General features: G+C 41.7%; 2 protein-coding genes across 2 annotated transcripts; one reads left to right on the top strand and one right to left on the bottom strand.

Moving 5' to 3' along the window:
• Positions 1–10,585: 10,585 nt before the first annotated feature.
• Positions 10,586–11,131, bottom strand: LOC308333450 (malignant T-cell-amplified sequence 1-like; the record flags this gene model as incomplete). The annotated part of the gene is made up of 1 exon (XM_080789871.1): positions 10,586–11,131. One exon carries the CDS (start codon positions 11,129–11,131, stop codon positions 10,586–10,588), a length of 546 nt encoding a protein of 181 aa, XP_080645997.1.
• A 992-nt stretch (positions 11,132–12,123) lies between these two features.
• On the top strand, positions 12,124–12,510 carry LOC308333443 (cytochrome b5-like; the record flags this gene model as incomplete). Its single annotated transcript, XM_080789852.1, has 1 exon — positions 12,124–12,510. One exon carries the CDS (start codon positions 12,124–12,126, stop codon positions 12,508–12,510), a length of 387 nt encoding a protein of 128 aa, XP_080645978.1.
• Positions 12,511–26,357: the final 13,847 nt, after the last annotated feature.

The raw sequence follows: 26,357 nt of genomic DNA, 5'->3' as shown, positions 1-26,357 counted from the left end.
AATGTTCCCGAACCGAAAATGTTCCCGAACTGGCTTACTCAACAGAAAATGTTCAAGACTTACTCCACCAGTCCAACACTTACTCCATGTTCAAGACTTACTCCACCAGTCCAACACTTACTCCAACAGTCCACTCTTACGACCCTACTCCACTGGAACCGATATGGCACAGAGCCCAAGCAACAGTTCTCCATACCGGCGACCGCGCGCAATTGTCCTGTACCGAATCCATCAGATAGTGCGCAGATGCATATGGCCCTGGCCGCCCCAGCATGCGTCATATAGACCTGGCTGTGCATTGTTGATGATATAGCATCCCGCTTACTCCATAAACATCGCGCGCGCGAAACAAATCTCGCGCACATTCTGCTCCAGGATGCTTGTCTCATATAGTCTGAGCAAAATAGGTCTTCGTCACAATGTGACTACTTCCTATTTCCTTCATGAGTTCAAGACCTGGAAAATGGTCATAGGACGTTGTTCAAATGGCACACTTGCGTCACTGCGGTCTAGGCCGACACAGACCCTCCTGGCCTGCCGACGTGTGACCTGTCAGATGCAGACCCTTGCAGGACGCGGCCTGCGTCCGGTGGCTGGTCTGGCCCTCTTGCAGACCTACCGGGGGTCTGCAGTACCGTCATGCTGGTCTGCTGTAGGCCGTAGTGGCGATGTGATGGTCCTGCTGTAGGCCGTGGTCTGGCCCTGCTGTAGGCCGTGGTCTGGCCCTGCTGTAGGCCGTGGTCTGGCCCTGCTGTAGGCCGTGCGCAGGCCTTGTTGTGCCGTGGCGTCTGGTGTAGGCCGTGGTCTGGCCCTGCTTGCTGTTCTATGCCCTAGGCGATCTCCCTTCCCCGGCTGAACGCTTAGGCCTTCTGGACCTGGTGATACACCAGTCCTGGGGCCGGAAACCCACTCAATTTCTGTATTTTCCCGTCTGCTGTCCGTCTCCTGTGGACAAAACTGAAAAGCACTGGGTTCCCCCCCCCCAAACAGAACAAAGATACACACGCATACTGTGTGTGTGTGCGTGGGAGCTTCATATCCCATCCTCATACTATATTGATTTTACTTAATCAATATTCCGCCAATCAATCAATCACCCATCCAAGGGGAATAATAATACAATTAAATTTTCTCAATGTGTATTTTTTTGAGCATGTGACGTGTCTACTACTTACATGAATGACCCCTGACACTGGTGCTTTCCTGACACCTCCGCTTCGTGTCTGCCCACCTGCTCTGTGTAAAACAATTTCTACAGAGCTCTCTGTGTTCTCAAAACAAGATAAGCTAACAGGGCCTTGCTTTACCACAACAAGACACCAAGCACAGACACTCAATTGTTATGGGTTAATTTGTTAATTCTTTCAGACCATTTGCCCTTGCACATGCACATACAATTTGTATTTGCCCTCTTGAAACACAATTAATCAGACACATTTCATCAAAAAATGGCGTTTGGGGAGATAGAAACATGAATGATAGTTATTCAGCCTGACGCAGATCCTGGTTCAGCATGACTGCATTCCTGTGTGTTTCTGTGAAAATAGAAATATATTAGGGTTAGGGGTTAGACAGTCCACTCTTAAACACGCTCGTGAGTTTTACCACAGAATATTATATGGACTACACATGGTGGACCCCCCTAAAATATCTAATGAACAATTCACACACACCAGTCCATACCTCAGACTCTTTTGACCATATTCTTTCCCTGGTCCTTTATAGCTTGACGGACCTTTCATAATTTGGCCTTTTCTATGCTGAATCACACTTCATTTAAATCTCTAAATATTTATTTGAACTGAATACGCACCCTTCTCTCACTCCTCCCACAAAACATGCGTCCATGTTGTAGGTTGACAAGAAGCGCCCGTTCAGCCTACTCTACAGCCTACTCTGCTGAGCATCGTTTCTGGGGTTACCCTAACAACTTGAACTTAGTAATTAATAAACTCGACTTGGGTTTTTTTCCTAACCACACTTAATGTTTAATACAAATTATTTCAGGCCTGTTGACTAGATTAGTGCACGATTTATTCGTGAGCATATATCCGCTCCTTCACAGGTGTATCTACTGAATGGGACCTACCGGTATATGTTATATAGGGTGTATGTGCTGTAGTCCTGTACTAATTTAATACACTGTGGTTATTATTTTTAAACTTTTCTATTCCCCCTAGTCTCCACATTTGCCCTTACTTATCCGGACTTTATAGGACTAAAGTTGGTCTAACCCAATGAGACACCCTTACTTGTAATTCACTATTGACTGGGCCTAGGATCTATGCAGTATTGGTTTTATATTTTATTTTATTATTGGAGTTCCCTTCCAAATGGATTACAGCTGAGCTTATAAATTGCACCAACTTCTTCTGGGCTAAAGAATGAATTAGCCCTTCCTTACTTGAGTCATAATATACTTGATTCATTGACTTTTAATACTGAAAATGTCAATTCTACCCTGATGCACACACGTACGCGCGTACCTCCCTTTGAACAGGCACTTCTTCCTAGACCAAACACACCCTGTTGTCTATCTTTCTGTGTGCGTGCGTGTGTGCGTGTGTGCACATTAGTATGTGCCCCTGAGCTGTTCCACCTCTAAATGTGAAAAATAACTTGCCACACTTTGCCTAATTCCATCATAAAACTGGTAAAATAAATATTTAGGATTCCCATTCCACATCGTACTCCGCTGTTGCTGTAGATATGACCCCAACACTTCCTGTAGTCACGTGATGGAAGTGACATGCAGAAGTGAGATGCAAAAACCCCAAATGTTCATTGTTCAATTTAGTGTGGTCTCAACACACAAAACGCATGACATCAATGTGTCCCCCCGACACAACACTTCAAAGTTCAGTGCAAAACACATGTTCAGTGGTAAAACTCCACAAAATGTCATTCTGCTTCCTCTCTTAGTACAAAAAGAAAAGGTCCAGGTTCATTGTTCAGTTCAATCGCTTGTGTGCTCAACACACAAACCATCGCATGACATCAATGTGTCCCCCGAACACCCATGTCCCCAAAGTTCAGTGCCAAAAACAAATGTTCAATGGTAAAACTCCACAAAATGTCTTTCGGCATCCACTCTTAGGACAAAAAGTCATTGTCACTTAGGTCTTTCGGACTTCCCTGATGAAGGGCGCTGTCCAGGGCTGGACCCCTTTCCGCCTGAGGTCTCCCCCCAGGCAACCCTGGACAGAGAACTCAAGCCTCCTTGCTTCCCGGCCCCTTCTTTTCAAAGGCAGCCGATCACAAAGAGCGCTGCTCGCCTACTAACTCATTCGCTTTCAGCTCACAACGGCTTGACTGTACATTGAGCGGAGCACGGAAGCCACCAGTTCTATCTTTCAAGCAACTGGCTTGGACTTAATTCCATTGTGACCCCACCGGCCAGAGACGCAGTCGATAGCGAGCTCCTTGGTCCCGTAGTGATGATTAGTCACCCAGGAGGAATCCGACGGTCTGCTCCGAATCCCACGTAGCTATGGGTTGTTCGAACTTTGACCGTTTTCACTGGCCTTGCCTATTCACAGAGGCCGTCTCGTACGAACCTCTGCTAGGTGTGGGCTGTCGCCCACGTACCACGCATCGCCTGCGAGTTACTGCCGACGAGTGCGCTGACTAGAGGATACCACGGTAGGGTGTACTCACCCTTCATCAGACACGGAGGCCTTCAGTAGCTCTCCCCAGCACTATAGAAAATCTTTAACGTGCCCTCGGAACCTCACGATTCCACCGTCCCCTGTTGACAACTAGGTTCAGGGGAGCCCAATCCCCCTCCCTAATTGTCTTTCTGGTTGAAGTTCACCCCCCCTTCGGCTGGGTGGGTGCTGGCTGGGTGGGCAGATGACGATTCAGCTTTTAGATGTGACAAAAAATGGGAATTATAAATATTTTTAATACACTGGGTATATTTTTGAATGTGGCAGTTTTACTAAAATGTTTTTGAACATAAATGTTGACTAAACTTACACTTCCTTTTAGTGTGTTTGTGTGTGTAGTTGTATGAGACATGTACACACATGGCGTGCTTTGACTGCACCTATAATATGAACTGACCTACCAAGGCTGACTGTTGCCTCGAATATCCACTTAACAGGCTGAACTACACATAAGATATGACCTGACCTCCCTGAGTCATTTCCATTATGGTCTCTACTTAGGTTCTAAAATACCTAGGCTCTATGCTTCAGGCCTGTCTGATTCATATTCAACACACCCCCCCTCCATAATTGGGACTCTAAATTTGGGATCATGGATTTGGTGCAACCTAAAACGCTGTCTAATGATTGTATTTTGACTGGAACTCCACCAATTACTGCATTATAATGGAATAATTACTAATTTTGCTTCCTGTATTGGCTTACATTTCTTGATACATACTACTTAAACTTGAAGTAAATGTACTTAACCTGGCCAATTTTGAGCTATGACACTTAGTGAACGAGGCCCTACGGCCATTATCGAGCTTGTAGATCTGCTATTTTTAGTTCTCTACTGATACCTCAGTTGGGTCCCTAATATGTTACGGCCATTATCGAGCTTGTAGATCTGTTATTTTTAGTTCTCTACTGATACCTCAGTTGGGTCCCTAATATGTTACGGCCATTATCGAGCTTGTAGATCTGTTATTTTTAGTTCTCTACTGATACCTCAGTTGGGTCCCTAATATGTTCTATCTACCGTGACTTTGTAATACAAATGATCAGAGTGTAACTGTTTGCTGTGAGAAAACACACCACAGGCTTAGTACGCACTCTGTGAATATCCCTGTATTACAGACGTACCCCGTTAGAAACATCTAACAGATTAAATGAACCAAACACAGCAGGGACAACTTTCAGCTACTGTGCTATACCATATTGCTGCGTCAAACACAACGCAGTCTTCTTCCAAACTCTGTCAAGTCACAAGAACTACCAGTCCAACTTTATTTAACTTTCACTGCAGATCTATTTCACTCCAGATAAATACACTTAGTTTATTTGTTTACTTCACTTATGTCCAGTGGTCAATGTCTCATCACCACGTTGTTCCTTATGCTCCTAAATGTCATGGCATTATGTTTATGACTATAATATGTTTTCATTTGTCCCATTTAATATCTTGACTGAATTCCATTCAGTCTCCTAACTTGGCATAATGAAGGGTCTATTCCTCTCTGAGCATACATGTATATGACCTTGGCTTAATGAGATAAGAGATAACACACTCCGTGAAGGGACTCTTTTGCTGTGTGGGGAAGTTATCTGCGCCAACGCTCTCCCGGCTTTTCTCTTGGCCCATTAAGAATTTCTCTTCTCAACTGTGGGTCAGAGAGTGCTTGTCTCTGCTGATAAGGTCTCGACAAGTTACCATGGCTACGCCATCTTGAGCGCCCGAGGTGCGGAACAGAACAGATGAGTTCTACGTCTCCGCTTCTATGCTACAGCGTTCATACTGAGTTGCAAACTTTTTCTCAAAAAAACTTTATAGCACTTCTAATCCTTATTTTGAGGATAACTTTTTATTATTATATTATTTCTCTATACGCACAATACATGTGCCCAATCATACCAGGCCTATATTTGCTTTTTTAGTGATTATTAGCTCTCATACTGAGAGCTACATATTGACCTTGGGCTTCGTGAGGGAGTGATTCTTACTAGCTGACTGCTGTGGGGGAGGTTTATAAACAAGTTCACAACACTGCTCTTTCAGCTTTCCTCCCTTGGCCCAGTGAGAAAAGAGATAGCTTCTCCTCTTCTGATTAGGCCAGTGTGCTGGTGAAAGAAATCACCAAGTTGCTATGGTTACGCAAGCCTCTGCGCTCTCCCGTCGCGAGAGTATGGCCCGTTGATCAGAAAAGATGAATACTCGTCTCTAACGGGCTCTACCAACCAAAAACGCTTACAGCTTTCTCAGAACTTTCTATGCGCTTCTGGTCCTTACTTTAAGGCCTTCCTTTTCTTTCGAGTACGTTTTGGTGTAATGACTTTTCCAGCTCACAGGGCAGGCTAAATAGACACTTTACACTAACATTAGATTACTATATTTCTGCCATACAAGGTACATTTTACACTTGATTCTCCAGCGCTTATATTTGATTTATATAAACACCAATATATATAGCAGCTTCTGCTGCCTTCTGATTAATAGGCTGGAGACCTTTCTTAACACTCCGTTTTTGGCTATTTATAGCACTGGTAGATCGGCTATTTTGCACACTCATTTAAGTGAAATGAAACAGAAATGCGCCGTTGTCTCACTGACTACTGATTAATATTTCACTTATTCAATCCATCAGCCCCCTTAGGTTAGGGGTTGTTTTAACTTTGTAATCGCCAACATTCAACTCAATACACAGAGTGTAGCTCAGCAGCATGCCAGTGTTATATGAAAACCCCAGGGATAACACGTTAAACCACTCTTATATGCCCATTTCAATATCATCATGGCATATTTGGATGAATGTGGCAACTACTGTGTATTCTTAAAGCGTGACTGGGAAACACAACGTCACGTTACTTGCACATGTCCACCCCTCTTTCTGGGGGTAGCTTAACTTTGACTTTCCATTTGCGACAAGACAAACAATACACAACACAAAAGAATGGACAACCACATGGAATGCTCAAACGATGTCTGTTCACACACCAGCCCTTATCACTGCTACCTTGAAATTGGTAGCTAAATCTAGCAGTGACTTTTGACTATGACCAGAGTGTAACTAAAGTTTGCTGTGGGAAACACACCACAGGCTTAGTACGCTTATCTCACAGACGTACCCTGTTAGACAACATCTAACAGATTTATAAAAACAACAGACTGCAGCGTATACTCACAGCTGTTGTGCGGACAAAGTAGGCTATTCATCCGGCTTATAACCTCAGCTGCGATGCATCACTGAGGCCACTGACCTCTACAAGGAAAGTGTAATAATCTCTGCTGGCGTACCAAACGTCAGACTAAATATGGACTCTAACCATATTGCTGCGCGTATCTAACTACGCAGTCTTTTGCTAATGAACCTCATTAGGCTTATATATGGACTCTAACCATATTGCTGCTTGAACCCAAACAGTCTTATCTCTTAACTCTGTCACGTCACAAAAAAAACAAAAACTGTATAAGTCACTTAAATGTTGAATTAACTGGGTCTTAATCAGTGAAATTTGGAAGCATGTACTACATATGTGGGAACTACAAAAAGACAAGGTTTAACTAAGGTAAACCCTGCATCATAACCTATATATTACCAGGTAAGAGGAGAGACACTTTTCTCTAATGAAGAGTAAAATATGAAGTGACTCACCTCTTATCTGTCCCGTTTCTGACACCAACTGTTATGTTATACTGTATTCTACGTGTTGGACCCTCGTCTGGTTCTGGTGTGTGATGACCCGGTTGGCATTTCCATGGTTCGGCGGCGGACAGACAGACAGGCCGGCCCGGGAGAAGATTAACATGACACGAGACTTGGTCACATCAAAACGTTCACAAGGTTTATTCCACTTACAGCAGCATATATATCTTGGATACTTCATGTCCTAATGACGTCACAGACTAGACATCACAATCACTGCCTGCCAGCCGCGGCCTTCAGCGTGCTCTAACACAGCTCCACTCTTATGTTACCATTAAGGCAGGCAGTACACCATACATACAAGTACATTGCACGTATCAGTACCGAGTATCCGAACACAGTACCAAGTATCAGAACACTATAATACAACACTGCTGTCGCCTCAATCTTATACATGACACTTCAGTGGTAATGTAGTTTAATGTCGCCTCGATCTTATACATGACACTTCAGTGGTAATGTAGTTTAATGATGTTGTGATCATTATCTGGTTGTGTCCTGTATCTCACTGTCAATTGTTGTGTTTTCATTTGTGAGTCAACACTAGCCTAGTGTTGTATTGTTATACACAAAGTATTGTATATTTACATCATTACCATCCCAGTTAATTCATGTCATTGTGAGTCTACAGAAAACATCATGTGATTAGCATTATAACAGTCCATTCTAGCCCCATCCAGCACACCAGTGAAACGAATGAGGAATAGGCCTACTTTGTTTCAACCAGTAGTGGAAGAATCACTCATCTTTTTGGCCAATGACAATCATATGGAATGTGGCCAATATGAATAGCCTAATTTACATCTGGCAAAACCTTCAATGATGACAATGTCAGCCAATGACAATGACCTCATTCTGGCAATTGGATGAGACAAGAATGAATACCACCAACACCTTATTTTTGATCATTGGTAAAAAAAATAAAGATTTTAATGATGCCAAGAAAAAAAAAGTTTTTTCCACACTGTTTTACTCCCACTATGAGGCCTAGGGTAGAGGCAAAAGTAAATCTAGTACCTCCCCCTTAGCTTCCGAGGCAAGAACACATCTTAAGTCAGTCTCTCAAGCCTACCACAAATCACCACCACAAGCCAAGAAAATCCAACTAATAATGGCTAAAAAGGCACTTGAAGATGCTTACCTAGATGAGGTGAACTTTATAAATGGCAAAATCGACCATCTCTCAGAGCAACACACCAGCAAGAAGCACCATTTAGCATGGAAAACAACCGGACAAGAATTCAAACTCCACCATCCGAATCAAGGGAGGGTCAGCCAAAAAGTGTATGGAAAACTGGTCTAACCATTTAAAAAATCTTCTTGGTAAGGAGGCCAAACTTCCAGAAGACTGCACTCTTCCGAGTGTACAGGTTTCAGAGACGCTGAACATCAATACATCCCCATTTACCATCATTGAAGTTATAGCAGCCACCAAACAATTGAAGTCATCTAAAGCTTTTGGTCTGGAATATATTGCTTAAATAAGCAATTCCAATATCTATTGCTCAATCTCTGCAATCATACCGTCAACACATTCAAGGCACCGACTACTGTATATGGCATAAAAACCAGATCATCCCAACACCTAAGAAAGGAGACCTCTCATTAGCCAATAATTATAGAGGAATTTCCTGAATGCCAATTGCTGCAAAACTTTACAACAAACTCATCCTTAATCGTCTTATCCGCTTCGTTGAGCCTCTACTCCGAAACAATCAAACGGATTTAGACGTGGTAGATCCACTTTGAGTCAAATCCTATGCTTACGTAGGGTTATTGAGGAATCACAGCTCTGCAATATCGATCTCGCTATCTATATATCGACTATCTATCGATAGTCTTTGTTGATTTCTCAAAGGCTTTTGATTCAGTGGACAGAGCCAAAATGTTTGAAATTCTTAAATTATATGGTATCCCCGACAAAATGATCAATGCCATAAAAGGTCTATATACAAATACCTCAGCGATCATCCTTACTCCTGACGGAGAAACACCATCATTTCCCATCTTTGCTGGCATTCTCCAAGGCAACACACTTGCCCCGTTTCTATTTATTATTGTTGTTGATTATGTTCTTCGTATGTCAGTTGATACTATCAATGATAAGGGCTGACAACTAAACCCTAGGAGAAGCTCTCGTCATCCTGCTAAATATACCTAACCAACACTGACTTCGCTGATGACATCGCGCTTATCAGTCAATCATTGGAATACGCTCAGGCTCTCCTTCAGTCTCTTGAGCAGGCCTCCAACTGTGTTTGTCTTTATCTCAACGAGACGAAAACTGAATACTTAATATACAGTATGCAAATCCAACAATAACCACATTATAAAAACACTTAACAACACTCCTCTGAAACAGGTTGATGACTACAAGTATTTGGGTTCATATATATCTTCTTCCCAAAAGGACTTTAAAACTAGGAAGGGTATGGCCTGGTCATGCATAAGATCTGGTCATCCCAGCTTAGTAAGATGTTAAAAGTAAAAATATTTAGGACGACCGTTGAGCCGATTCTACTCTATGGCTCTGAGACATGGACACTTTCAAAGAAACTAGAGAAATGGTTGGATGGCACTTACATCCGCCTTCTAATGAGAGCGCAAAATCTGTCTTGGAAGAGCCACCCATCGACTAATGTAATATACGGCAACCTTCTCCGTGTTTCTTCACTAGTCCGATCCAGAAGAACACAGTTTGCCACTGGTACAGAGCTGACAATGAGGTTATATCTTCCCTTCTTCTCTGGAGTCCTGCCTCAAAGCAGACCAGACACCAGAGATTTCTACCTCTGGTGATTCCCTGATGTCTTCGCTAGGGACACAGGCATCAGTAAGCAAGAACTGGGGATGGCAATGAAGGACCGGGAAGTCTGGCGTGTTATTGTGAAATATACGATCTCGACCGCGGTCGAAAAATGATGATGATGATGATGATGAGGCCTAGCTGCGGGATTTCTGGAGGAACACCCTACTCGTGCGTGGCCACTTTTGGGGGGAAAACAGTGTAGTACGTAGTACACATTGCATGGGTCTTTCACGCACACATCACAGTCAGCAAGAGCAGCCGACAAACTGAAGCAATCACATAATTGTGACATCTTTTGTAGGGAATTTATAATTACAGTCAAATCGTATGGAGTATCCTTGGCCTACACCACAGAGAGCAAAGTTTCACATTGATCGGTCCAGCGGTGCCTGAGATTAGATGTACAGACTCAGACTATTGTCACATCAATTACACATCTTCATGTGCCACAATCCGTCATTAAGATAGTGAACATTCTCAATTCCGATTCCCTTGTTGACTTTCTCGATGTTTTCTGCAGACATCTTCGTCAGTCCAACACAGAGTGCATGCTGTTTGCCCTCCGCAGTGATGCCAACTACAGAGTCCACAGTGGCGGGCTGGAGTTTAGCTCCCGGGGATGTCAGTCCCGGGCACATAATGTTGGCTCCACTTAAGACAAATTTGATGGCCCCTTTGTCTACTTGCTGGTATGGAAGTATGAATGGATATTTATGCAGCAGTCTGAGAGTTGGGTAGAACGGTCCTTCCCTCTGTCTGAAGAAAAGCAGCTCCCCGTTCACTGTCAGGATTTCAATGTGTTCGTGGCATCTCACTATTTTGACCGGGTCCTTTTTTGGCATAATTTGGTTGAGCCATGCCTCGATTTCGGGAAACTGCTCCAACAGTTGGTTCTTGATCCCTTTGATAACTGATGACTTCAGCTGAATGCAGTTGGAAACGTTTTCCTTCTCGTCAAACTTTTTAAACATCCTTGATCATGTTCAACACGGTTCAATGAACTCCCCCACGGCTTCATCACACTTATTAAGTCACGCTGACTGCAAGGAGAATCCATATTTGGTTACAAGAATCGTCTATTTAAAGTTGAAGCTTGTCTGTGTGTGTGAGTGTCCGGATTATGCCCAAATATGGACATGGCTATCTCATGTGACATTACTGACATTATAGACTATTTATTGCCTGCGAGCTACCAATTGACGGTTACACATAGTTCTGATGCCCCCAAAAATCAGAATGCCCCCCAGCTATTAGTGTAGATTTCCGTCCTACACAAACATGAATAGACAATTTTACGTCAGTGTCTGAGCAAATCGGTTTAGTGTCTATTTTTGTACTACACAAACATCAATTTCCCATTGACAATCAATGGACAATTTTACCTCATAGTGTCTGAGCAAATAGACATCAATGTCTATTTTACATCATGATGATGTACGATGATAAGAGCGCCCCTCACTTCACACGGGTGCGATTTTTTCTTTCCAAGTGAATGTGTGTGACTGGGTGAATGTGAAATAAGTGCTTTGGAGACTTTGTCCATTTCCTCAACAGACATACAGATGATTATCCTCTTCCAAAGTTATGCCATGGATGGATATGGATGTCTACACATCACAGTGGCATCACGTCTACATCACGCCAAATCGTATAAAGGGAACACTTTGTCTCTGGATCTAGTGCCATTAGCCGAGGATTAGCAGAAGACAGCCATCAATCTATCTGCTTAGGATAACCCTCTCAGCAGACAGCTGTACAAATGGCTGATAATAGTATGCTGACTCTCGACAAATGTTTGCTGCCATGCTATATTGATCTAAACCGGAGGCCTACCCTACAGACGTTAGTAGTATACCACGACCACAAGTGAACTCAACTCATTTTTATTGTCACATGTTTAATGACAATAAAGAATTGGTGGAATTCTTTGTTGTATGAGCGCAAAAACGAGTTACACAGTGCGATGGGTCCAATCAACAGCATCAGCGGAAGCCGTGTAACTCGTTACACTCTCGAAGAAATTCGATCACACAACGCGAGCGATGATGCGTGGCTCGTCATCCGTGACAAGGTGTACGACATCACAGACTTCCTTGAGGAGCATCCTGGGGGTAAGGAGGTTTTGCTGGAGCTGGCGGGCACGGATGCCACAGAGGGATTTGAGGATGTCGGTCATTCCACCGACGCTCGAGGGATGCTGGAGCAGTACTATGTTGGGGAGGTGCTTCGTACGGATGTCGAAAAGCAGAGACCAGGAGAGTCCAGTATCAGTAGGAGCTCCTCCTGGTGGTTGATATCTGCTATCGCTGCAGCTGTTGTGGCGCTCATGTATGGCTATTATGCGTGTTAGAACCACCGGTTCTCAACGTGGGGTTCGAGGACCTCCAGGGGTCCTTGATGGTGTTCCCCGGGGATAAAGGTCCTTGCAGACTGGACATGTTTTTCGGAAAACCGGCAGAAAAACGCTGCTAAAATCCGAAAAATGCAGCAGCGTGCAAGGACCTTAAATGAATGATAGTTGGGAACCAAATGGACCCCTATCGGTACTGTAACTCTGAGAAACCGCCCACAAATATTTTTGTTGTTGTTTTGTTGTTTTGTTTTGTTTCTCTTTTTTGTCTTTCTTTCTGTTTTGGATTGTTTTATGAACAGCGGTGGGAAAATAATTGATAAAGTATGTTTAAAGTACTGTATACTTAATGTAGCCCAGTGGCATATATGCCTGTAGTTCTATGTAAATCCACCAGGTGACACTGTCACTTAAGAGTGCCATGTTCTGGGTGTCAAGGGTTACACTGAAAAACGTCTTGAATAATAAGAAGCAACCTGTATTTGTGGGGATTCTTTGAGAAGATCTTGATGGTAAAAATGCAATACTTGCATTGTATATTTTCAGATAGAAATGTAAACACATTCTTGATGCAGTATAGTATGAGTGTATTTCCAGATGATTAAGAATACATGTTGTTGATGGTTGCAGATTGTAAACAAGAGGTGAAAGCTGAACTAGCTATTATATCAACTTGGTTGATATGAGTTTTTGTGTCTTTGTAGGCCTACTGTAAGTACTGCTTCTTTGTATTTCTATTTCTAATTCTACATTAAGTAAATTGTAAGGTTGATCTCTTTGTAGAGGTTACTATAATGTTGTGAATGTAATGTGTTTCTCAGTGGAAAAGGGTAAGCTTGGGAGACCAGTGTTTGCTCAGTGTGTGAGTTGGCCATTCCTCATACACTGTTTGTGGTGAGTTTTAGGTTTAACTCACAATTAATGTCATTTTATGTTTGTTTCATTGAAATGGAATATCTCATTTCATTGTGGTATCTTTCCTCTTTGTTTTATCTAGATAGTGCCACTACCGTATTTTGTTTAGATTTATTTTATGTTACAGGCTTGCATGCCATTCAACAGATCTTTCAAAGTATGGCATTGCAAATACGTTTGATAATCGCTACTCTGCGCAATATTGTTTTGGAAATGCCGCAAATTGCATTGCAGTGAACGAGAGCAAATCACAACTTCCCCTGGGGGTGGGCGGAATCACAGCTTGACGCTCTGAATACGCGCCGTGGTGTCAGTGTATTGAATGCACTCACACTCACACTCACACTCACAATGCACCTTGTGACCTTAGCTTGGCAATTTTCTAAACATTTTGAAAGGTGCCGATTATATTATCTCTCTGCACTGGCTCCAGGTTAAATACAGAAAATAATTTAAAATTCTCCATGCCTTCAAAGCTCTCAATGGTGAGGCACCATGGCAATTTAAAGAGCTCATCAAGCATTAACAACCTGCTAGAACACCTGTGACTGTAGCTAGATTGCTTTTCTTGGCACTCAAAGTCGCTTTACAAAAACAGAACAAAAAAGGCCTCCACCAGGGCAGGGCAGGTTGTGGACTCGCTATAATAAGCCAATGTGAAAAGGGTGCCATTTCTTCTTACGCCTTTGATGGCAATTGGATGATTTGAGGCAGTTTGTTCCAATAATAAGCAATAAGCCATTGGCTTGTTATAGCCAGTGCTATAATAAGCCAATGCGAAAAAGGTGCCATTTCTTCTTACGCATTTGATGGCAATTGGATGATTTGAGGCATTTTGTTCCAAAAATGTGTTTTGCAAAAATCCACCTGTTGGTGGTGCTATAATATCCCTCAGCCTAGTAGGAAAGTCTGTGAAGGCTTTTTGTTCAAAACGGGCCAATCCTGTAAACTTTGAAAGCCAATGTTAGGCAATCAGGATGGAATATGAAATATCGGACACATCTGTGTTGAGCACATGACTATAGAGATACTGTGTAACGATTTTCAGGATTTTTGGATAAAATATTAAATTAAATTTTAAAGCAATTGACAATTTAAAATAAATTATGAAATAATTATACTGTATGCGTGATAACATATTTTATTATACCTTTTCTTTTCATCGGATATCGATGATTTATTTTTCTTTGAGAAACTAAAAAGGGATCCAGAATAATTCTAAATCGATAAAACTGTATTTCTTTTATAGATTGAAACTTGTACCATACTTCATAATACTACTTTTTTACATGCATAAAGTGGGGACTGGTTACTCCCCAGTCCCCAGTGCCTCCCTATAGTGCCTCCCCAGTGTCTCCCTAGTGACTCCCCAGTGCCTCCATAGTGCAATTTACAATTTACAATTTAGGCATTTAGCAGACGCTCTTAATCCAGAGCGATTTACATTAAGCAAGAACAAAAAAGCATGGGAATACATCACATAAAAAGCATTTATCATGAAACATGCATAAGCTAAGAAAGTGGAATATCTATATAATGAAACTATACATATAAACTATACATATACTATACTATGCTATACATATGTACTATGACGTGCTATGACTACATACAATGCAATTATAGTGCTGTCTACATAACATGCTATAAGTCTGTATCAAATGCTATCTAAGTCTACAGAAATGCTACCTAAGGGGGTAGGGTAAGTGCTATGGGCCTCCCCAGTGTCTGCCCAGTGCCTCCCCAGTGTCTCCCTAGTGCCTCCCCAGTGTCTCCCTAGTGCCTCCCCAGTGTCTGCCCTGTGCCTCCCCAGTTCCTTATAGTGTCTGCCCAGTGTCTCCCCAGTGCCTCCATAGTGCCTCCCCAGTTCCTCCCTATTGCCTCCCCAGTGTCTCCCTAGTGCCTCCCCAGTGTCTCCCATAGTGCCTCCCTAGTGTCTGCCCTGTGCCTCCCCGCAGTTCCTCCCTAGTGTCTGCCCAGTGCCTCCCTAGTGTCTGCCCAGCGCCTCCCCAGTTTAGTGTCTGCCCAGTGCCTCCCTAGTGTCTTCCCAGGGCCTCCCTAGTGTCTGCCCAGCGCCTCCCTAGTGTCTGCCCAGTGCCTCCCTAGTGTCTCCCCAGTCCCCAGTGTCTGCCCAGTGCCTCCCTAGTGACTCCTCAGTGTCTGCCTATAGTGCCTCCCGTCCACAGTGTCTCTGTGCCTCCCTAGTGTCTGCCCAGTGTCACCCTAGTGTCTGCCCAAGTGCCCAGTGCCTCGTGCCTAGTGTCTGCCCAGTATTATCATGGAGTTGGTTACCTTTAATGAGTCACATTTATGTACATAATTATTGTGAACATATTTAGTTATTGGATAAAGTTGGTTGGAAAGATATTCACCAAAAATGACAATTTTCCAAAAAGCAGTTTTAAGCCGTTTCCGCACACTTGATTTCAAATTATACATGAAAACATAAAAAGGGACACTTCAGTCTATTTTCTACCTTGTTTAGTCAAATATAGGAGTTTCAGCAGTGGTTATTTTCTGTAACTTTATCAATGATAAAGCAGAGGAAAACAAAAACAATCCTTGTGAGCTCTGGAAGCTACTAAACAACCAACTAGGCTGCGGTCAGGAACTAAAAACCAGGTTTTAAAACATAAACATCAAATCCTACGACACTCATCACTGACAAGCTTGATGTGGCCAACTACTTGAACATCTTCTTTACAAACATAGCAACAACTCTGGTTAACAAACTGCCCTCCCACTCTGGGCTCTTTGGTGTAGAGCACATTAAAACCTTCTACAGAAACCTAGGTGTTTGTAAAGATTTTAAACTAGTTATGGTAACAACTGATGAGGTACTTAAGAAATGGAGTGTCCTCCAACCCCACAAGGCCACTGGCCATGATAATATTCCCTCCAAATTTCTCTGAGACTCAGCCATCTCTATAGCTCCAATCATCACCCACATAATAGTAAACCTCTCCATCAAACAGGGACAGGTCCCCCAAGATTTCAAACTGGCCAAAGTAACCCCCTTGCACAAGAAAGGGAGTAAATTAGACCCCAGCAACTACCGCCCTATTTCTATTCTAAGCTCCATCTCGAAAATGATGGAAAAAATAGTCTATGAACAGGTTGAAAAGTATCTTGCCACAAATAAATGAATGTATGCTTCAGCTTCAATCTGGCTTCAGAACATCCCACTCCACTGACACACGCCTTCTCTATTTGAGCGACCACATCAAACATGAGGTGGATGCTGGCAAATACTGCTAGTCTCGGAACAAACTGCAGGTTGAAAAGGCCCTCAGCTCTGAACTCACTAGAATCTGCACCTGGCTCGCTGATAACAAACTATCTTTACACCTGGGAAAAAGCTGAATCCATTCTCAGCAAGCCAAATGGCTTCTTGGTTAGAGTGGGTGACAATGTTATCACACGACACACGTCACACGACAATCCTGGAGGCCAATATTTCTGGTGATAAAATGGCCACCAATGTAATCAAAGAAGTCAACCAAAGAACAAGATTCCTTTGCACAGTTTACAGGATCTCCTCACTGGTCAACAAAAACACCTTTAAGACCTTAACAGTAGCCCTCGTACAAGGTTTCTTTGACTATATGCATGCACATGCTGGTACCACAGCACCTCAAAGGCCCTTAAAACTAGGCTCCAGACTTTCCAAAACAAACTGGTCAGGCTCCTACTTCACCCCCCGAACCCACCTCACCCCTGCCCACTTTGACAGGCTGGAATGGCTTAGGGTCTTGTAATGGGTCTGGTCCACAAGATTCGATACACCACCAAGATACCCATGTACCTGTCTAGATACTTCCTTAATGTTAACAAAGTCCACACCCACAACACCAGAGGGAGTGCAACGAACCATGTAGGCCTACAACCCAGATTCGGCACAAACAAGGGACTAAATTATTTTCGCTCCTATGCCACCAAAATGTGGAACTCCTTCAAAACCGCTGTCAAAGGGCACCTATACGGATGGCTGCAATTCGAAACTGGCCTCCGCAAAATCTGAATCCCCCCCCACCGCCCACTCCTTTTTCCCCTCACTGTATGGCTATGTTTCTTTTCCCTTTTTACCTCCTTTATGATGAATTCCTGTTCTGTTCTTTGACTATATAGAAGTGTCTATTTGTACGTCTCTAAATGTTTTGATGAATTGAACAAGGTGGACCCTAAACAAGTGTAATGCTTAATTGGGTCGTCCACTCACAGTTAACAGTCTTTGTATTTGTGCTTGAAATGTACTGTAATTCTGAAAACTGTTAGTAAATATTTCAATCAATCAAAATTCAATCAATCAAGTGGCCGCCATCTTTAAGTGGTCCATTTTGAGGGCTTTGGGGCCATTTTTGCAGCTCTACAGCAGATTTGGATTCAGCACACCTTAATACCCCTAAAAAGATGTATGGCAAATGTATGGAATAAATCACCACGTATCTTGGATTTATAAAATAGTTGTGGGTTCTTATTAAAACCAATCAATCCGCTGGTTTATTTTATAAACATGAACACATTAGTGATTGAAGATGGTTTGTACCGAGGTCAGGAATGTACTGATTACCACCGCTGGATGGCAGCATTATACGAGGTTAGTGATGTATCGATTCGTTACCACTCAGAGCCATGTTAACACCGCTAGGCGGCAGTACAGCACTGCACATCTTAGCTGTATTGTGATGGTTTAATATAGGGCAAAGCAAAAGGAAAGTCACAGTTTGTTTGTAGTGTATTACGTATTACAGACTGTATCAGACTGATTGTATTCAAAGTAAGTGCAGCTTTGTTATTGCTATGTATTGTCCCACCGTATAGAGTCTATACGGTGGGATAATATGTTGGTCGTCACGACCAACATGACATCACCACTTAGATAACGCTGGAGAGGAGACCTCATTAGGAACTGTGCGGCAGCATCGCATTTCTGGATAAACTCTGATATTGTCATTGACTATTAACACTTGTATACTTTATAATATTGTGAAAACGTTCTACCCGGGAATATGTTTCTGATAATTGAAAATGGTGGACCCTATTGTAAACAAGTGTAATGATTTATGGTGTCGTGACTGTCGTCCCACGTACAGTAGGCCTAAACAGTTTTTGTATTGAGTTGTGCTTGAAATGTAGGCTACTGTAATTCTGCAAACTGTTAAGTATAATTCAAACAAACAAACCTGTTTGTTTACAAACATTCAATCTGTCTGATATGGTTTATATGGGGTGGGCTAGTAATATACACATGGACGACAGACAATCTCAACATTATATTATATAAAGTCTGTCTGTCTGTCTGTCTGTCTGTCTGTCTGTCTACAGGTAGCCTAGAAATACCAAGGCCTCTCTCTACCTGTCTTAAATGTTCTTGTAGACTATGGGAATAACAGTGAAATAGTAGTTTTTTTGTGTTTACTTAATAATGCTAAAGACTCAAATCAATTAAGTGGAGACCTCCACACACACACACACACACACACACACACACACACACACACATGGTCCCCTGGGGACCCCACGAACCACTGCTGGCACAACTTATGCAACAACAGGTATGTATGGGTTTTTGGGTGGGTGCTTTAAAAAAAAATACATACAGACAAGTTGGAGACAACAATAAGATCATAATCATGAATACAAAAATAAACTGCATGGTAAACAAAACATAGACAGGACAAAGAATATCTCTAAATTCTTCACAATATGTACGTTCATTTAGTCAGGGAATTATCTGCAGCGAATTTAATGCACTATAACCAGTGGTGGAATAAATCTGAGAGGGCACATGATTTGGTACATTTGTACAGTCTCAGGGTTAAAGAAGCGTTCCATCTAGTTGGGCCCCAGTGGGCCCCAAACCAGAAGTTGAGAAACAGTGTGTTACCACACACTATAATTAGGCCTACAAAGATAAGTAGCAGGAGCTAGGGGAGCTTTGTAAATAAAGACAGATAGGCAAGTCAACTCAAGCATGCAAGTCACAATGGTGTGTGAGGGCTTATACATCTCAAAGCTGCATGAGAAAGAAGACTAGGCTACTGATTGTGTGAAGATAGTGACAGGAAGCATAATAATGAATCTAAAGCTTACAATAGGCAGCAACAAGTCTCTCTTTGCATTCTAAAGAAATGCAAACATTTAAAATTAAAATTCATTTACAATTTGAGAGCAAGTGACAAACAGTTGAGTATTGTTTTATACCTTTTAACCTACCCTACTTCTACGCCACTACAATTATTTTGCAGCTTTAGTTATTGGTTACTTACAGATTTAGATCATTAGTACAAGTCATACATCAAGTGACGTTTGAAAAATCAGTCCCACCTTAAAATGTTGCACATTACAGACAGTTGAGTGATGAACACATTTACACTATTTACCTGTGAAATGGACCATTCTGCCGAATGAATCAATTTACACGCTATGATGCTAGGCTACTGTAATTAATATTTTGGTGCCAATATGTTTGTAATTATACCCAAGTAGAATTTGGCAGGGCATTTACTTTTCTTTTCTTTTCAAAATATTTTATTCAAGTTTTTGTGACAAACCCAGGGGCAAGTATTAAACAGACATATCAAAATATGAAAATAAAATTTTAAACTCAATCCCCTATCCCATGCACCCACCCCTCACCCACAATCCCAAGGATAGTCGTAAAGACAAAATACATATATACACATATACACGAAATGCATGCATACATAATTACAAAAATAACAGATTTTAAACAGATTTTGTTTCTGTCGTGGTTTGGAGGGCATTTACTAATTAACAGAGTGTTTATTTAAGTAAAACATCCCAGTGCTGCTTTCAGCTCTGGACATTCATTCAAAATGAGACGCACTGATAAAAAGGCTGACAGTCAAACTTGCAAAGAGGCAAAGAAAACTGTGTTTTTCTCCTGTTGAATGATAATTATTCTACTGCTGCCATGCTCCACCTCTCTGTTTTGTTTATGTGTGGGAGGGGGCACTCAGGCACTTGGGGGTCCCACCCTTCATGCCCCTGTTGGGCTCAAAGGAGGAGCAGATGGCAGGGTTAAGCCTAGTCTATATTTTGTCATACCACGGTGTCGCTCACCCCAAAGAGCCAATCTACAATCTCATGTGTGGCATCAAGTGGAGCCAGAGTTGCCATGTCCGCTTATTTAAGCGACTTTGGGCTCGTTTTTATAAATATTGGTAGTTGCGTGTTTTTTGGGCCTGTTTCTAAAGTGTAGTTGCTTATTTGGCTTGCTTTAATGCTTACACATGTTTTTTAATTATTATTATATACCAGTGTATGTACCCCATCTGAAAATATGTTGTGCCAGGCCAGTAAGTGCTCCTGTGGCATAGTAATTTATTTTGGGCTTGTTCTGGTTGCTTTTTTCTCTCACAAAATCTGGCAACACTGAGCAGAGCGGCTCTGCTTTCCAAATAAATGGGTTGGGGAGAGGATGGGGGGGCAATAAAGTGTAAACATGTATAAAACCCACAGACAGACATAAACCACTTTCAACATGTGAGGTGGGTGTACAGTAGAGCTGTCTTTTTAATGTTAATCTTGCATGGTTCTTGCCATTGATTCATTGATTGAAATATGTATTAACAGTTTGCAGAATTACAGTACATTTCAAGCACAAACTCAATACAAAGACTGTTAACTGTGAGTGGATGACCCAAATCCAATTAAGCATTACACTTGTTTACAAGAGGGTCCACCTTGTTCAATTCATCAAAAATATCCAGCCATATCCAATCTGGGAGAAACACCCTGGACAGGCCAGAGACATGACTGGCATAACACCAGGGACCCGACCATGGTCATTTTACAATAATAATAATTATTGTTATTTGTTGGGGTGACAACAGTTCGGTGTGACTTTACCTGCCACCAAAACATTGTTACTTTAGTCTGTGGGTTCAATGAATACTTCAGCCATTCACGTGGTGAATACACACATGAGCAGGAAATCACCTGAGACTGCACTCAAAAGACCAAATAAAAGTACTATTACATTTACGATTGAACTACCAGACTAGAGAACAATACATTTCCAATTCAACAGGTATTCTGTGAAGACTGTGCTCAGTGTCGCTCCATTGTTATGTAAGCACGGCGGGTAGATATCTTTGTTTCAGTAGGTTCTGTGCAAAGTACAGACACACACTGTCCTGTATGCAGAATCAGATCACCATTACTATCAGTGATGGACTCAACCCTGGTAAAAGTGTAGATACTCCTGGACAAATATGACTCAAGTTAAGGTACTGAAGTACAGATTACATGCTTTTAGAGTTAGGGTGAAAATAGCATATCTACCAGACAGTAAACTAATGTCAATAGTAAATAAATAAAAAAGCCAGTGCAGGGGTTCTCAACCTTTATCGACCTGTCTCAAAGAGTCAGCTATGACTCTTTTAATAAATTGTGACAAAATAGCAGATAGGAAAATGACACCATAGTAGTAGACTCTATATGAAGTCTGTTTCCTCCTTTGTCTTTCCACAAATTAACTGTGTTGTTAAGCACTTATATAACACTATAAACCATATAACATGTGTGTGTCTAGTGAAAATAAAATATCTACATACTCACAACACATTGTTTATAGTTTATAAATCGTTTATGCAAAACTGATCTGTTTAACTGATTATATATGTGGTTAATGTGTTATGTGATTTTTGTGGTACACTAATGTTTGTACGTGTATTTGTAGCTAGTATAAGTAGGGACCTGCTAATCTACTAATTCTAACTCTACTCTACTCTACTCTACTCTACTCTACTCTACTCTACTCTACTCTACTCTACTCTATTCTATTCTAATTCTCATTCTACTAATACTCATTCTACTGCAGTTCTTACCCGCAAAGGTAAACATACAAGCTGAAGAATTGAAGTTTGTCACTACACAATGACAAAACCAAGATAAGATAAGAAGAAGCCTTCAGCAGTAGCAACATCTGCGTAACAATAAAAGGGAGCGGTAAAAACAAAACGTATGCATATAAGTATGGCATATAAATATGGCATAACCATAATGTGCAAGATACATTGTACATACTATAGCAGCAATGGCAACAGTTACCTTGTGTTAACGTATGTACTGTACTATAACAGCAGTGGTAACATCAACATTTAACAACATACAACATTTCTGTCATGATGAGCATGATATGTGCACCTATTCCTTGTATATGTACAATGTACAATAAGCAGTCTGTGCCGGCGGAATGGCTGCAGTTTATTGTGCCAACATACAAATCTTGTTTATTTTTCCTGTCTTTGTTTGTTTCGTTTCTCTTTTAATAATAATAATAATAATAATAATAATGTAAACGATATGGTGGATGTTGTAAATGTAAATGGACACTGGCATGGTCCTTTAAGGTCAATATGCTCAAGGGTCAACCAGCCGAGACCTAATGTTTGTGGTTGTATGTTTGGCTGGTCTGTGCGTGGCTTGGGGGGAGGGTGTAGAGGAGATTGTTTTGGTGCTAGGAGTCCCCTCCCCCTGCTGTGTGCTCATCTCAGAGGCAAATATATTGTACTCTTTTACTCAACTACAATTATTTGAAAACATTAACTGCAAGATATGTTTTGTCCTAACAATAATCTTAACCTACAGTTAAGATTATTGTTAGGACAAAACATATACACTCAAGTCCTATTTTATACTTAGCTCCCAGCTTTTTAAAAAAAAATCATATTTGCACATTTTGCCAATACTACCATATTATCTTAGTTGATGCCAATACTTTTGTACTACTTACTCAAATTGCATTTTGAATGCAGACCTTGTAACTTGTAACTTCTTCCACCACTGGTTTGGGAGGTCGGTGGTTTGGAAGAGGGTGTAGTAGGGGTTGTAATCTATACCAGTGGTTCCCAAACCTTTTAGTTTGAGATCCAAAAAGAGAAATTTGACGCCTCGCCCCCAGGACCCAAACTAGTGAAAATGGCAGATATACAAGCTCAAAACTTGCCACAGATGTGATGCGTTGTGAGCTTATAGATCACTACTTCTTAAAATGTCTTTTAGGAAATGGGGGGGGGTGGTATTTACTCCCAGGAGTCAGGACCCATAAAATGAGCCCACGTCACGACCCACAAATGGGCCCTCCTGACCCAGAGTGTTTGGGAAAACACTGGTCTGGAGAGGAGATTGTTTTGGTGGCTTGGGGGGAGGGGGAGGACGGAGTCCTCCTCCCTAGCAGCTGCTCCGAGACTACGGGAAGGGACAGAGGTCCCTCCCAGCATGCATCACACACACCGCAGACAATACCAGCTTTGTGGTGGGTCGGGAGGGGTGGCGGCGAGGGGGTGAGGGAGACGAGTGATCAGAGATTTGGCAAACAGCTGCTAATAAATACCATAAAATGTCACCCACCGCCTTTCAAGGTGTCACCTCTGTATGTGTGACATTTCCGCGTTTACAGCCATTGTCATATACCGACTGTACCAGCTACTGTAAAGAAGCTTTGAAGATATTTCAACACTGTGTGTGTGTGTGTGTGTGTGTGTGTGTGTGTGTGTGTGTGTGTGTATGTGCTGCATGTGTATGCTTTTTCAGGAAATATAGTTATTATTTCATTCATAAGCCCTTTTCAGCTTCAGCAATATTCAAAAATGGCATCAAAACCCCAACAGATCTATGCATTGTGAGCTTGTAGACTGGCTATTTCTGTACGCTCAACCCTTAACGGTCCATTTGGTTCCTATGAGGTCCCCCTGGAGCCTCCTCAAGGTCCCCTGGGGGTCCCTGGACCCCACATTCAGAACCGGTGCTTTTATAGTGTGTGAGTGCAGTGCATGTTTGAGCAGGATACGTTCAAGAACGTTTTAATGAAACAAATACCAAAAACTATTTCAGATTGTGTTGACATGGCCTTGGTTTTGATCCAATTTAAATACTCTTTTGGTAGGAGTGCGTGCCACTTTTGAGGGATTAGTTGGCTTATGTTGAGCAACAAGTGACAACACTGCAGGAAGTGTCACTGGCCCTGGGCGAGGGAAGGGCCAATGACAAAGAAATATAGATGAAGGAGGAGGGGCTGGGGGGGAGGGTGTCTTGCAAAATGCTGCTTCAGAGAGAGAGAGAGAGATTTTGTTGAGTTAAACGTAAGGCTTGTTGAATCAAGCCTTTCTAACGGTGCAGTTGAGTCAGCTCACCTGACATAATATGACATTAGAAAAACACTACATCACATTGTTTATTCAGCATAAGCATATCACTCAGTATGTAATATTGAATGCACAATTCCTTCAATAGTTTGAAGTAGCGATATGTTAGCAATATGTTTGAAGTACATGAGCTGCTTCCAAGATATGTTGTCTAATCTCAAGTAGACAGATTAAACATTCCATATTGTAGCTGTTGAAATAGTAGGCTACCCACTACTAGACAGATACATGTACTGTATTTACTGTTTTTATGATATGATTTAGGGTTAGGCTTATGTGGTGTAAACCTTTATCTGTTATCTGTACCGATCCACTTTCATCAGCATAAGCATACAAATATACTGCACCAGGGTTTCTGCTTTATCACTGTATGCCTAGTGATACCAGATGCAACTGTTGTTGACATAATGTTTTATTGTGTACTTACTCTTATCACACTCTGTTCCTTTTTATTCCTTTACATTGAGACACTTATCCTCCTTTCAATATCAAAACCTTTTAACAATATAGCAAAAAATGCCAATCTACAAGCTCACGTGTCACGTTGTGACGCTTTATACTTCAACTTTATTTTTCCTTTCAGAAACTTATTTTGTGCAGTAGTTAAAAAGACAACAAATATTCACAATACAGACAGATGCTATAAAACGATAAAACCTACTTTTAAAATTAGTAAAAGCATATTAAAATCCATATGGAGCAATTATATATAAGTACTGTAGGATGGTGATGAAGTACTGTAGGTGATGACTTTGCATAAGTGTCACGTTGCTGTGCGTTGTGAGTTTGTGACGGTTGTAGATCGACTTTTACGCAACACTGTTGTATAAGGTATTATTTTATGAAAAACATAAAATGTTAAATTATGAAGATACAAGGTCTTACAGCAGCGATATGTTAGCAGCAACCTGTTGAATAAATACTCATCTGTGTGCTAAAGTAAAACAAAGGCTATATAAGTCATGTAGCCTATCCCTGATTTTCTCAGTGCTGTAACTTGTAGCCCAAACAAAGTAGTATTTCCCTGTGGGAGGGAATCAAGGGAGTGAAGGAGAGAGAAGAAAGTGAAGAGACAGTCTGCCTGGATACTGGGATCTTGCCGTCAACCAATCAGCTTGCAGGCTGCTCTCCAGTGTTTTGACAGTCTCTAGCAGCTGCCTGGGGGTCACAGAGCAGACCATTCATTGTCAATGGAGCATTTAACCCCCCCACCCAGACAAGCATGGCTGCCTGGCTGGCTGCTGGGGAAGTGATTTCTTTCTTTTTGTGGGGGATGTTCCATTCTACACTGAGGGGGGATGTGATTTTCTTTATTTTGGGGGGGATGTTCCATTCTACACAGAGGGGGGATGTGATTTTCTTTATTTTGGGGGGGATGTTCCATTCTACACAGAGGGGGGATGTGACGATACACTTCTTAGTTAGTGAACATTTAACTGAACAGCCATTGAAGAAGTACTCAATGTTTACTTAAGTAAAAGTAGCGTTAATCCATAGTAATAAATACTTGGTATTCGGCAAGCCATTCTAAATTGACTTGGATATAAATGCCTACTTAAATACCCAAGTACTCATTATAGAGAAATGCCCCACTGATATATACTCAAATACAGTGCCTGAATAAATGTTAGTTACTTTCTATTTAATTAATTTAGTTATTTGTATGTACTTTATTTACTGTTTTACTATTTACTTTAAGCTGCTGTAGTTTTAGTTAGCTACTTTTTGTTACTTTAGTTTCAGTTCATTCTAGTTACT

The sequence above is a fragment of the Protomyctophum bolini genome (genome assembly GCF_963924005.1).
Source record: "Protomyctophum bolini genome assembly, chromosome: 2".
NCBI lineage: Eukaryota > Metazoa > Chordata > Actinopteri > Myctophiformes > Myctophidae > Protomyctophum > Protomyctophum bolini.
The sequence above is the reverse complement of the archived record's forward strand: the minus strand, read 5'-3'. Positions and strand labels throughout refer to the sequence as shown.